We start from the raw sequence: 13849 nt of genomic DNA on the forward strand, positions 1-13849 counted from the left end.
TAATTCCTTAAGACACTACGTCTAACTTTCAGTCTTAACCCCAAATGGCATCCCAAACCATAAAGTTTCCAACTTTATGGTTTTACATACCTAGATCAAGCCCAACAACAAAACCCTAACTTGTCTTAACCACTAAAGCTCTTAATGGCTTGCATGAAGGAATCTTAGGGGCCAAGCTCATATTTTTGTGGCTCAAGACATGGAAATATGTCCAAAAGGACAACCCAAACATTCCATAACATGTCATACACAAGAAAGGCCATATTTGGGACAAAAGCGTATATTTTCATCATGCAAGCTAAATCTAGCAACTTATTCATTAAGGTTGGAACTTTTTACCTTCTAGAGATGGATAATGATACAAAACTTTCAGATCCAAGCTTGCTTCTAGCTTCCAAACTTCACCACCACCTCCGTCTTCCTTTGGAACACACAAAACACACAATCAAGCTTCAAAATGCAAGAATGGGGCTAGGGTTTGCAAGAGAAGACATTTCTAAGGATGGAGGCTCAAAATGAGGTGGAGAAATGAAACTTAAGGATCAATAAATAGGGTCCAAACCCTCAAGAGAAATTAAAGAAAAGAAAAACAAGAAATAAAAATGGAAGAAAGAATAAAGGGAGACTCATTTTCTTTTTCTTCCAATGTGTGTGTGTGAGAGAAAGAGAGGTCCTTTCTATATTTAATTATTATAAAATATTTAAGAAAAAAGAAAGAAAAATAAAAAATAAATATCCTAAAATTATAATAGTCTTTTCAGTTTTCTAAGGACAGAAACACAACAAAACTACTTAATAAAAACATGAAACCAAAAAAATAAACTTTAGAAAAAAAAAAAAAAAAAAGTACGGGACCATTTTTGCTTGTCAAATATATATACATAAATTATAAACCGAAAACTAATTACTTTTTAGATCACTCTCCCTAAATAACTGACAATAAACCGGACGAAGCGACATCGGCTTTTTATATTCCAAAGGATTCAAATCTGGTACCAAAAGTCCCATGAGCGCGCTCGTCGTTCTGTGCCTCTCGAAGTTCAAACCTAACAGGATCGAGCAATTTGTAGTTCTCTCTTGGTAATTCCTTTACTATCAATTGACGATCTCTATTTTCGTGGTTTCATCAATTTAGGAACGTTGATATTTGTGTATTCATTGGATCCTCGATCATCGAGATAAAACATCTAGTTTTGTAACAGAGCTAGTGATTTTGTAAGCATTCTGACATCGGATATGTTTATTTGGTGTGATTTTTATTTAAGTTCTAATCGTTCACAAATTTTTCTGTGCATTTGATATGGACAAAGTCACATTCTATACACACTGCGTGTGTCAATAAGATCAATTGACATTGTTGTTGCATGAATTATTTCTTATTGATGCACTTGAATTTGATGTTATGCTTACAAAAACAATGGCTGGTGGACTCTGTAAACTAGAGGAACTTTTATAATTTTTATTCGTGCATGAAATCCAGAATTCCGGATATTTTACCTTTTCCTTCTTAGGATGAGTGACAAAGTGATGTGATCGTCCAATTTTGGATTCAATTGGCAGCTAGGCTTATTCAATTCGCAATAAAAGCTTTGGTTACACTCATCTTATCCCAATTCCGAAGACAGATGACCATTTTTTCCAATTATAGAAGGATTTGGTATTATCTTACATGGGATGCAGTAAGATAATAAACTTTGGAAGCTCTAGAAACCAACACATTTCACCATCTTAGACTAGTTATTTATGTATGAATAAGCTTAACTTGATTCCTTGGCGTTCTTGCATGTGATTATTATGTCTTATTCTTTTATTTACCTTGCATTTGTGCTGTTTCAGTTGTGTTATTTAGGGTCTGCACATTTGGCGATGTTACAATGGATGGGAGGATCAAGGCGGAAAGTCACAACTGTAAGTATCAGCCAACACATCACTTTCCCTTATAATTTTGACATGTCTTCAGTTTGTAAACTGGTTTGCAACTCATGGTTCACTACAGATCAATTTTAACTCTTTGATATTTTTTGTCCAACTGTTCTGGACCTCTTATAGTGCACAGAGTTTCTTAGAGCATCTTATCATGTTATTATGAGCTTCAGTTTCATCTCGATTTTTTTGATTGTAAGCTTGCTTGCAAGACTTCACCCACACTAGCATGTTTTTAGACTTTTAGGTAATGAAACATCATTAATTTATGATACGCCCACACATCTAAGGTTCCTATCTTGTGGCATGCTTAAACAGTTTTTATATGCAACTTATTCCTTTTGGTGGCTGGACAAAGGTATTACATCCAAGGTGACTACTAGCCATACATTGATTTGGGAGATAGTAGAGATTTAGGCATCCAAAGATGTTAAAAAATCATAATGACTTATGTCTGTGAACATATTGTTGGTTTGATCAAGATTATGTAAAAAATGTCAAAAGTACAACCATTGCCTCCGAATAGATTAATACGAAACTATGACTATGAAAATAAGGATATGTATGTGAGTGTGTGCCTATATGTGGTATTTATCAAAGCCAACAATAAGTTTATGGCAAATACAGAGCTGGATATTAGTTGCTGTTGCAATAGCTTTGATCCTTCAACATACTGATAATCATTTAGACTGCATCAACATTTTGATTGTAATATAGGGTGTATAACATGGTTGCATAACTTAAATTGGCATAGTATGCTTCTGATAATGAAGATTGTTTCTGGTAAGCTCATGTTTCATTTCTATCGTTTACACTGAAAATCTTTTCTTGTTTCCTGAAATGTCCTGGTTGTGCTTAAATGAGGAAATTTTCAGTCAAGAAAGTCAACACAAAAGAGGTATGTTATGTCTTCCATTTGGTTCTATAACAAGCCGGATGTCCTCAAAGATATTGTGGAAAAGATTTTATCAAGTAATATATCTAGCTGGTTCCTACCCTCAACCTACCAGGCAAAAACAGTATTTTGAACAAAGAAAAAGGCAACAGCAACAGCAAAATTCCAATGGCCTAGAGAGCTATTCTGATAAAAAGGCTCCATGCACACAATGTCCCGAAAATAATAGATCGCTGGATATTCTCAGTCTGCTAAACTTATCAACGAATGGCCAGGATTTCACTTCCAGATTCTCAGAAGGTACTATTTTTGTGTTGTGGCTTTCTGCTAGTTTGTGCTCTCTTAATTGTTTGCAGTAGCCTTTTGAACTGTTATCCTGTTTCTGTGTCATTTTCCACCCAAATGTGCAACTTAGTGAAAAGTGAAAGCCTAGTGAAAAGTGATGTCTTTATCTAGATGCCTAGTGGTGCATCATACATCTTCAAGCAAATTGGTTAAAAATCTTTATGAAAATTTTAATTCATATTTTGATAAGTCTTGTAATAAAAATATAACATGATCATGTCGCTAAGCAATCAGCATATTTTGTATTAGTTTGTGAAATATGGAAAGTAAAACAAGACAACACAAAGTGAAAACAAAGGGAAGAAGTGTTCAGCACCTCTAGAACAGCAGAACACTGGTTTTACATGTATGATATGACTTATGATGTTGGTAGTGGTTACTAATTGTATTATTTGTTCTTCATGAAAACAAAAGGCAATAATTACGACACTATATATGACAGCAAAATTTATAGGAAGCTCTTTTAAGTTTGGGCATTAAAGTTTTGCTTCAAGTATGTCTTATTGATAAATGAATCTTTATACTGTTTATGACCTTGTAAGCTCAAGGAAGAGGAAGTTCGAATGGTCAACATACAACACAAAACTCTCAAACTGCACTTCAAATGGAAAATGAAAACATCTGTCCATCTGAACATGTTGAAATCAGAGAAACAAGTACGTATTTCTGAACTATTCCCTACTATCACTCTTCCTTATTCGTAGACATCTCTTTTATTCTACCTGATCCTCAATTGTGTGAGTTGTATCAGGAAATGTGTCCAATCACCTGGAGGAGGCAGGATGTCAACAGGAGTAAGTGGGATCTTGTACTTCAATTTGTTCAACCCTGATAAAGCCATGTTCAGTTATCATAGACTATTGATAATTTTAGTAAGCTGTATGCATCAGTCTCTTTTGGGGTGGAACAAATACATGGTCTGTAGTATGCTATTATGCTTTCATAGTGTGTATAGTTTACTGCCCATTGTACATTAAAGGTTACTGTTTTGTCTTGTGTATATCTAATGTCTTGATGCTTTTCAGGTTTTTATTTGATTTCTCTTCTAGTAATCATGATGCTTCAAAAGGGAACAATGAGAAAGATCAAATGAAGATGATTACAGACCGCAGTAAGTAGAAAATACTGAAGACATCGTTTCTCTTTTTACCAACTTTTGTTTCTCTTTAAAGTCAGTGTCATAAATGAACTTTTAACACTAAGTGGTTATTGCAGCTATTGTGTTTTAGACCCTTTACCTTATAGAAACTCCTATTTTCATCTAATAAGTTTTGGGCTCTGCATTTCCTTGTTCTTCTTCCAGAGTTGTCTGTCGTTGATATGCTTGGTGATGATGGACAAAATAGCAGTTCAAGAGGAAATTTAGTACATGAGAATCATGTTGCATTCTCAGTTGAAGGTACATAATGGATTATGTGAGAGATTCACCTTTGGTTCCTTAAGTGAGCCAAATGGTTTTGTGAGCTTGCCATTGTTTAATTGTTTTCATGTTCATGTATGCATCTGAAGTAAGCTCTTTCCCAGCAGGTTTAGGAAAAGTGGAAATGGAAACTCCAGTTCATTCACCACAACATCCTACAAGGTATCAATTGGACTCAAAATCTTACTTATTAATAAGTTTCAGTATTGAAATTGAGAAGCAACTGAGAATTAAACATACATTTCATAATTGTTTTGCTTATGGTCAAATGTGACACATCTGTTTAACATGCCAAATTTTATAAATGGAGAATTTCAATAAATTGACACGTTACCTGGTTTCTATGAGGGTTTTTTAATTCCTCTTCTCAAATCTGTAGACAATTTTGATGACTCATTATTCTTCAGCTGCCAGTGAAGCTCATGAGCTCTTTTGTGTTAACTTTTTCCACATATTTGTCACAGAAAATTCGCCTATGGATGCCCTGGACCTTCCAAAATTTTCAAGGGATCTTACTCTTCCAAGAATCTTAATTGCAGTCTAGAGGACCAGTTCCATGAATTGGTAAGAGATTCTTTATGGTGGCTGATTCCCACCTTTTATTTACAGTCTCCTTGTTTAGCATCTTGGACTTGACTTGTAATCTTTTTTTTCCCCCTTCTAATATCACATATTTTACTAATCAATACTTGTAATTCCTGTTATCAATTCAGGATGATATGGCTGTTGGTGGTGACTTACCAACTGATGCCTGTTCTTTAGAGCTCCCTCCTTATTTAGGAGAACTACATCGTAACCCGAAGCAGAAAACAATGGTTGATAAGGAATGCTTGTTGCATGATGCTGAGGATTTTTTAAGCAATGATGAATTTTATGATAGCAGGGTGGAGCATGACAGGTTTAAATGGCATGGTAGATATCTCTTCACTCTTCCTCTACTACTTTTAGCATTAGGATGTTTAAGGTAACATGTTTCAATATCTTTTTGTGTGTGGGTATTGGTAATGACCCATTCTTCAATTCCCTGTTTTTTCCAGAAAAATCTAGCTTCTTGGATGAGAAATTTCTGGAAGATAATACAGTATCATGGAAAAACTGGTCATGTGATTTGGATTATATGAGAAGTAGGAAGTGTGAAAAGTCAGACTTCTCTTTTGAAGGTGGTCATATGCAAAAAAGGAGGTCTATTTTCAACTGATACTTTTTATCTATCAAAGCTTTTCTTTATTCTAGTAAAATTCTTCACCAATGAGTCATATTTGCAGAGCTAGAGTGGACTCAGCAGGCTGCTTCAATGTTTCAGGTAATGATATTTACTAAGGGCATGTCAAATTAACATACGATTTCATCTCTGTGCACCTACCAAAATGCTACTTATACCAGAGGTCACCTATGGAAGTAATCTCTCTACCTTTGGGTGAAGGTTTACCACCCCCCTTGAATGGGGAATAGGAATGGTGTTGTTATGTCATTGTTCCATTAGGCCTTTGTTAAAAGTTGTAAAGATTATTATATCTTTTTCCCTTGCTTCATTTCTACTTCCTCTTGTTAATCAGGGTTATCTTCTCCATATAAGCACCAAATCAATCATCGTTATGATTTCATGACATCTGACATGACACGGTATACTTTTTCTTCTAACTTCATATATGATATACTTTTAAACGTTTAACAAATATCAATAATGCCAGTTACCCAACTTAACTACAGGTGTAACTCCCAGTTTAGTGAAACGACCCATTCTTCAGATTGGCCTTCCTTCGCAAGACACGATTTACACTTGTTGAGGTTAACATCTTCTGCACTATGCTTTTCATCTTTCATCTTATGTGAATAATCTTTTTTAAAAATTAAAACCATCATATTCACATTCACTTTATTATTTTGATCAACTTGTGTACAGCCAAGATTCATTCTTGTCCCATCCAGGTGACGATTTGAAACAATTGCATATTATACCAGTTACCTGATTTTGCTACAACTTGTCGATAACACAGTCATGCTTTTAAATTTAGCATGGCGTGAAGGAACAAATAATCCATCATCTAACTTCAGAAGGCATGCAACTGATTCCAGAAGCCCTTTCAGTATGAAAAGTAATACATTTTCCGGGGGATTTGGCATGAAGGGTAATATTAACATAATGTCAGATTTTTCAACCCACCGAAGAGATGATTGGTTGTTTGAAGAAAGATGCAATACTGAGAGTTATGATGGTTCTATCAAGGCATCTGAAACCCCAAACCCAAAGGCCTTCCACAAACATTGGGCCGAAGAGCTGTTTGATTCAGATTTCAACTTGAAATTTTGTGTTGATGAACATGGTGGCAACTTTTTCTCAGATGAAGTTGCATTCTCCCAACAAGTTAGTCCTGTAAAAGAAGAATATGGACATGATGATCTTTTCAATGAAGAGAAAGATGACTCTGTTATACAGCTTCAGAAGAGTGCTAGCACACGAGAAAGTGAATCTGTAACTCTACCTGCTGTCACCAGCACATTTCATCAGCATATAGAGAATAGTCATGACAGCAATTACTCATCCTCAAAAAATGGCACACCAATAAACAACCTGGAATCTGAAGAATCACAAGTCAAAACTCCAGAAATAGAAATCACCCCAGCTCCAAATGCAGTACTATCTCCAGAACCTTCAGAAGGGGGATCATCTTCTGTTGAGATGCCCCATTGTCATGGTTTAAAAGAGTTAGTCATTATTCTTATGCTTCTTTTTTATATTTCTTTCCTTTTTTTTTTTCAAACAAATATAACAAATCATTGTGTCCTAAAATGGCTATATATGGCTTTCCAGATGCCCAGATGCTACCCAAACTTCTCTCCAGACCCAAAATGAACATAAAGGTATAGATCCATTTTATGCCATTGTTTTGTTAAATGTAAATTAATTATCTGCTCTTTTATTAAATACAGAAACAGAGGATTCTGGACCAAACAGTTGCAAAGTCATGATGCTTGGGAGATATGTTGTTCAACTTCTGTGAGTATCAGTATATATAGATACTGAAGAAAGCGTCCAAAGTAGGTATGAACATTAATGATACTTCTCAATTCGCATGCAACTGAGGCTAATAAAATTCATAAAATACAACATAACTTTAGCTAAGCTAGTCCAAAATGTTGCTATTACACGTTGCTAGTAGCTTTTGAAATGACAGGATCAGGACAAATTTAAACCAAGTTAAATCCAACACAATGTTAGCATAGATAGAAAGTTTCAACCATGAGTGTCCATAGATACACATTAACTACAAATATTTTTCTCCTAGAGAAGAAATAATGTCTTCTCCAACACAAGTTTAGTTGCTCTTTTTAGGCCCCAATGCAAAGCCTTCCCTTTATTGATCGCCTGAACTGCATGTGACATCTTAACTTCTTAACATCAGACTGTTTGAGGGGTTTAAGGATGAACTCTTGAGCACCTTCTTCCAAACACCTAATTCAAAACAGAAATGTCAAGCACATCCATACATCATAACCAAATTTTTATTTCATAATAAAGATCGATCAATGGTGGTTACTTCTCAATTCGAGTGGGGACATTCTCTGATGAGACTACAATCACCGGGATCTCTTTTATATCAGATGATTCCTGTTACAAAAATTAAGGTTTAATGTTACAAAAAAAAAAAGTACTACTAGGCACTAGCTACTTATATAAAAATGTTACATAATGTTAATGCTATATTACCTTAACCTTTCTAAGGAGATCGTACCCTGTCATTCCTGGCATACAGTAATCCGTAACAACTAAATTTATCTTAGGGCCCTGCTTTTAATATCCATTTACCAAAAAAGAAAAAAAAAATCATTAATTTGGTAGGTGTGTTACGACAATGCATGTTATGAGAAATGTAAATTTAGGAATTGTGTCCATTAAGTAGTACTACAGTAACTTACTTTGTTCATATGAGTGTGTTTGTCTTCTCCTTGGCCTAAAAGCTCCAACGCCTTCTGCCCACTTTCTGCTGTAGTCACTGCCACATTGACAAAATGACTAGTAAATTCCTTGTAAGGCTTTCTTGATTTACAACATTATTTTGTTTTCAAATAATATGGATGATGGATAGCAGATAACTTTTTTTTTTCCTTTCGTAAGTGTTCCACCTTAAAAGATGTAAAGTCGGAATATTAGGCAGGTATGCGGTGATTGTCATGGACTCATATTCTACTTTCACAAAAAAGATCGCAGTGTCCCCAAAAACAGTTCATTTATTTTTAAATGCTACTTATTTCTAATGGACTAAATGTAAATAGCAACATATATTTATTTATTTGTGTATAGTAATATGCTACTTTTATTTCTTATCTTGGTAAAGGAGGGCTGCAAACATTGTGCTTATAATTTATATTCTTATCAATGGTGTATTTGGTAGAATATATGAAAATATAAGGCTGTTAATTTCTTTTATTAGGCTTGGTTATATCCTTTTAAACTTTCATAATTATGTGTATATCCTATATATCCAAATATTTTATTTAATTATATATAATATATTAAAAAATAAAAACACTATCTTTAAATTGATTTTTTATTATTAAATTTATAATTAGCTTGTAACTTCCACATTGTTATTCTCAGCCTATTTACTTTATGAATCCTTATAAAATATTGACATACACATTGAAATTAATTTTTTTTTGTCATTTACTTGTAAGTATAACTAAAGAACCAAAGGAATAATAAAATTGTTTAGAAGAAAATAATTGTAGGTCTCATAAATTGATTATAGGAGATGAATTATACTGTTTAAGAATCGGCTAGGAATATACAATCAATGGATTTTACTAATCGATTATTTAAAATATGAAATGACAAAAAATCATGTTGTGGATAACTATATTGTGAATAAGATCGATTATGGGAAGAATTGCAAATATGTATTTTAGTAATTTGGTTATAATTTAATTTAAAGATATTGTTTTTAGTTTATATATTAATTATCATTTAATTAAGTATTTGGATATATATATATATATATATATATATATATATATGAATTTATAGCTTTTATAAGGATATATATGTAATTTAAAAATTTATAAGGACATAGACTTAATTATGAAAGTTTATAAGGATATAGATGATTTTTTTTTTTAAAAAAAAAAATATATATGTTATAATAAACAAATTGATAAAAAAGAATATATGACGTGTTTAATCCAATTTTAATTATTAAAAAAAACTAATACGGTTGAGATAGAAAACATGGTTCATAAATCTTGGGTATGTATTTTGGTTGTGTCATATAGGCTGTCATATAAACTTTTATCATTCTTGCTAATATTTGTCTATAAATAGAATGTGATGTTATTATTATCTAACAATAAAAAGAAAAATGTTAAATGAAAATATCAATTAAATGTGTTTATTCGTCTCTTCGTTATTGGCTAGCAAGTATTACAGATGAAAACTCATCTGCACATATACACCGTTCAAAATTACCGACGGCAACAAAAACTCTGAAGGGACGGCAATTAACGGCAGCAATACATGCTATGTCACGTTACCGGTGGCAATTGTCACACCGTCCAGCCTAACTATACATATACAGGTGTGGGCGTGTGGCTATACCTTTTGAAAATAATGAAAAAATGTGTATAATAGATATGTTTTGCTTTTTTGGAACGAGCAAATAACTATATATAAAAAATGTGTTATAATAGATGCGATAGGCATCGAGCCTTTGACCCACAAACAGAGTCCAGATATGATTGATGAGGCTAAGCTTAGCTTTTGGATACCCCTAGGCTAGGAGGTCAGAGTTCAAGAATCTTCTCTTGTACTTTTTTAAAAGACATAGCAAATTGAATCTTGCTGTTACAATATTAACGTACACCTATTAACTTATCAAATAATAAAATAAATACGACTGTAAAAATTGACCTTAACTACATAGCGTATTATTTAAATTCTAACCAATGACATGTTAGACTCTCATGAAAAAAAATATAAAAAAATACATGCTATATTCTTCCTAAACAAAGGTGTAAAACATGATTTGAAAGCGGCCATTGTCCTATTAACGAAAGGTACATGGGAAGAAATTTGGTGGTTGATGCCAGATGGTACTATCTATGGTAAAGCCAGGTCTTTCCTTCCACTTTTGTCACTTTTCGTATATTACAAATCTACCCAATTCTTTTCATACTAACTGTGTGGCTCTACAATCAAAACAGTACCTTTTTAAAACAATTAATGTGCATTTTAAATATTTTATGCTTAAATAATGAGCTTTATTTACAGAGAATTTGAAGTTATCATCCCCCAAGGAGGGCGGGGCCCACTTTTTAGCTTCTGAATGGATAAGATTTGTGTATTTTCCTAGTTCCTACCCTTTCCAGCCTGGATCTATCGATATACCGAAACAAAATATAACTATTAACATTTTAATCCCCCCCCCCCCCCCCCCCCCTCTTACTTTTTCTGTCTATATGTACTGAAAATGTAACAAAGATGACCAAGCATCGGTTTAATTTCATAACATTATAATTCCAATAAAAATTTTTATGCTTTTTCTTTGTGGAAAGTAATCCGAAATGGGCACTTCGTTGCTACGGGCGGCTTTTTTTTTTCCCTCAAGTTTAGGTGGTTTTTCATTACTTTATGGCTACATAATACATTATTCGTGTAGTTATTTAGTATTTTTTTTTCAAAACTGTTAACATCGCATCTCTCTAATTTGCCTCTAAAAGAATATACTATGGTTTTTCATTACTTAATCATTTTATATTTACTATTGAGTCGATTTTTTGGTTGTTGTTGTTGTTGTGTTTTTTTTTTTTTTTTTTTTTTTTTTTTTTTTATGTTTCTATTTTCTAAGACTTAAATGAGACAATCTACTTAATCATTTTATATTTACTATTGAGTCGATTTTTTGGTTTTATTATTATTTTTTTTATGTTTCTATTTTCTAATACTTAAAACAAATAAAATCAAAATATTTAGCTAAAAATAAAACATAATCAACAAAATGTATATAATCTCTTAAATAGTGTTTTTATACAATATTTGTTTACAATCCAAGTATCCCAATAGAGCGGATGAAATATATATGGATAAACTCAACTTATTTTGGGCCAAAATTTTATAATTTTCAATTAGTCAAGTAACTTGCATGGATACATTATTTAAAAAAAAAAAAGTTATTAAGTATAAGGCTTGGATTGGATCGGATCCAATTCTTAAATAAAAATTTATAAAATTGTTAAGGTGTAGAGTAGTAGGTCAAATTCAATATAATAATACTAATAACCATGTGAGTACTAAAAACTCAGATCTAATTCAATGTACCTAGTGGTTAAATGAAAAAACTCAAAATATTATATACAAAATGACAGCAAATACAATATAATACCTTTACATGCAGAGTTGGTAAAAAGCTTTTCCATGATTTTACGATCAATCAAGCTATCATCCACAACCAAAACATGTGGCCTTTCTTCTTCTTCTTTCATTCCGACTGTTGTTGATGAAGAATCCATGGAGAAATCACACACTCACTGTGTGTGTTTTTTTTTATGTTTCAGTGTAAAACTAGCAAAACCCAGGAAGAGAATAAAGGAGATATGTAGACAGAGAGATAGAATATAAATGCCAAAAGAGGGAAGAAAAGTCAATGTGTGTGTTTTGGTGAAAAGAAAAGAGAGTGTTTGTTTGTGTGTGTGTGTGTGAATTGAAGAGAAATAATAAAAGGAGAGAGTGTAGAAGAGGGAGGGGTGGTGATGAAATCGGGGGACAGATATTTGGAGATCTTTTTGGGTGATTGGGATACGATTACGATTTGCAGAGAAACCTGCACAGAGTCAAACAGAGTAGACACACACAAACTCACATCAGATGTCTTGTTACCAAAATACATTTTGATTCGATACCCCTACTATACTTATTTCCCCTCAACTATTATTGTACGTTGTGAAAAGGTCTTCTGTCTCCGTATTCTGGAAATGAATATATTTGCTTGCTTGTAAAATAATAGGCACATATAAGGTATTTTAATACGTAAATCTTGCAAAGTTTAGTGTGTACGTTTGCGTCTTATGGATTTTATTTATCATATTTGATCGTTGATCATGTAGGATAGGCTCCACAATAAAGATACGGTATACCTCCAAACATAAAAAATTAGAATGATGCTGCATATCCTCTTTGTAACAACTACTGTGAAAAGGAAGACACTGAAAAATCTACGTTTGTTTTTTAACTACCAACACACTTTTAAATTTTACTTTTTTTTCTGTGCATTGCTAGACTTGAATCAGGAAACCTAGGTATTTAGAATACTAGGATGGAACGTATTAAAAGCATTTTCAATGGTTAGGTTATTTTATAATTTAAAATTATTGCAAATTCATAATTATATTAGTTTTAAGTGTCTTTTTAACCAATCTTTACCTAAATGATCTCAATCTATATAAAATGTTTCATAAAACCATTTCATTTAATTAGTTATTTTTAAACATATCATATTTATTAAAATATGGTTTGTATTAAACTCTATTATAGTTTATAATATATAAACATTTGTAACATCTATTAGAAATAAATATTATTTAAACAAAAAAAATTATAGAGGTAAAATTAAATATTATTAAAGAGAAAGGGTTAAATGAACACATCTTTACATCTTTATAGTATATTAACCGCTCAATAATATATTATTGAGTGGTCAATAAAAAAAACAACTATCATCTCCAATGGTATTTGAGGATATTAAGTTGTTAAACAAATAGTAAAACCTATTAAAAAAACTTACATCGGCGATGCTCTATTGCTAACCTATTTTGAAAATTAATTGCAAAAGCTAGCCAATTTTTCATGGTCCAATATATTATATTAAAAAAAGTATTATTTTTTTTAATTTTATTATCATAATTAATTATTTAATTTAAACAAAATTAAATGATTGGTTCATGTGGGATTTGGAAAGAGTTGAATAAGACCATCTCCAACCCTTAACACTACCTATTTTTTATAGTATACTTATAATTATAGTGTAGAAAATAATATAAATATTAAATTCCTCCAACTCATTACATTATATTTAGGGAAAATTTTATTTATATCCTTGTAAATTCATAATATTACTTTAATATTCTTATAAACTTAATATTACGATGTATATCCCTCTAAACCTATAAAAATAACATTCACATATCAATATTCATGACTAAAGATATATAAATATGAAGGGAGTTTTTATAGAAAATATAATCATAGATATTCAAAAAAAAAGTTTATTGAGTTC

The 13849-nt window shown here is 32.1% G+C and overlaps 2 protein-coding genes across 8 annotated transcripts; one reads left to right on the forward strand and one right to left on the reverse strand.

The window, feature by feature from the left end:
* The first annotated feature begins 99 nt into the window (after positions 1–99).
* Positions 100–8907, forward strand: LOC111876526 (uncharacterized). 6 transcript variants are annotated; one of them, XM_042898280.2, is made up of 20 exons: positions 102–1080; positions 1837–1908; positions 2641–2706; positions 2799–2821; positions 2934–3118; positions 3706–3819; positions 3915–3957; positions 4189–4274; positions 4467–4562; positions 4688–4745; positions 5048–5147; positions 5297–5495; positions 5621–5765; positions 5849–5886; positions 6140–6206; positions 6294–6371; positions 6487–6512; positions 6599–7289; positions 7396–7445; positions 7515–8907. In XM_042898280.2, exons 6-20 carry the CDS (start codon positions 3768–3770, stop codon positions 7583–7585), a joined length of 1800 nt encoding a protein of 599 aa, XP_042754214.1. In that variant the 5' UTR covers positions 102–1080; positions 1837–1908; positions 2641–2706; positions 2799–2821; positions 2934–3118; positions 3706–3767; the 3' UTR covers positions 7586–8907. The 6 variants fall into 6 exon arrangements, with proteins under 6 accessions (XP_042754210.1, XP_042754212.1, XP_023728839.2 ...); XM_042898278.2 differs by having other exon boundaries at positions 101–1080; positions 2799–3118; XM_042898279.2 differs by lacking the exon at positions 2641–2706.
* Positions 7746–12340, reverse strand: LOC111876527 (two-component response regulator ARR17). Of its 2 annotated transcripts, none has more exons than XM_042898281.2 (5): positions 11960–12340; positions 8502–8578; positions 8293–8373; positions 8123–8193; positions 7746–8037 (listed from the first exon to the last, which is right to left on the reverse strand). In XM_042898281.2, exons 1-5 carry the CDS (start codon positions 12084–12086, stop codon positions 7914–7916), a joined length of 480 nt encoding a protein of 159 aa, XP_042754215.1. In that variant the 5' UTR covers positions 12087–12340; the 3' UTR covers positions 7746–7913. The 2 variants fall into 2 exon arrangements, with proteins under 2 accessions (XP_042754215.1, XP_023728841.1); XM_023873073.3 differs by having other exon boundaries at positions 8293–8370; positions 11960–12338.
* Positions 12341–13849: the final 1509 nt, after the last annotated feature.

This window comes from Lactuca sativa, chromosome 9 (assembly GCF_002870075.4).
Source record: "Lactuca sativa cultivar Salinas chromosome 9, Lsat_Salinas_v11, whole genome shotgun sequence".
Taxonomy (NCBI): Eukaryota; Viridiplantae; Streptophyta; class Magnoliopsida; order Asterales; family Asteraceae; genus Lactuca; species Lactuca sativa.

Excerpts from the sequence above, each read along its gene's own strand:
- LOC111876526 (XM_042898276.2), top strand. The coding sequence starts at position 2,764 with ATGTCCTGGTTGTGCTTAAATGAGGAAATTTTCAGTCAAGAAAGTCAA. Across the intron at positions 3,119-3,705 it reads CACTTCCAGATTCTCAGAAG|CTCAAGGAAGAGGAAGTTCG; the intron begins GTACTATTTTTG and ends TGACCTTGTAAG. Across the intron at positions 4,746-5,047 it reads TCACCACAACATCCTACAAG|AAAATTCGCCTATGGATGCC; the intron begins GTATCAATTGGA and ends TATTTGTCACAG.
- LOC111876527 (XM_042898281.2), bottom strand. The coding sequence starts at position 12,086 with ATGGATTCTTCATCAACAACAGTCGGAATGAAAGAAGAAGAAGAAAGG. Across the intron at positions 8,194-8,292 it reads ATCTCCTTAGAAAGGTTAAG|GAATCATCTGATATAAAAGA; the intron begins GTAATATAGCAT and ends TTTTTGTAACAG. Across the intron at positions 8,038-8,122 it reads GTCCCCACTCGAATTGAGAA|GTGTTTGGAAGAAGGTGCTC; the intron begins GTAACCACCATT and ends GTTTTGAATTAG.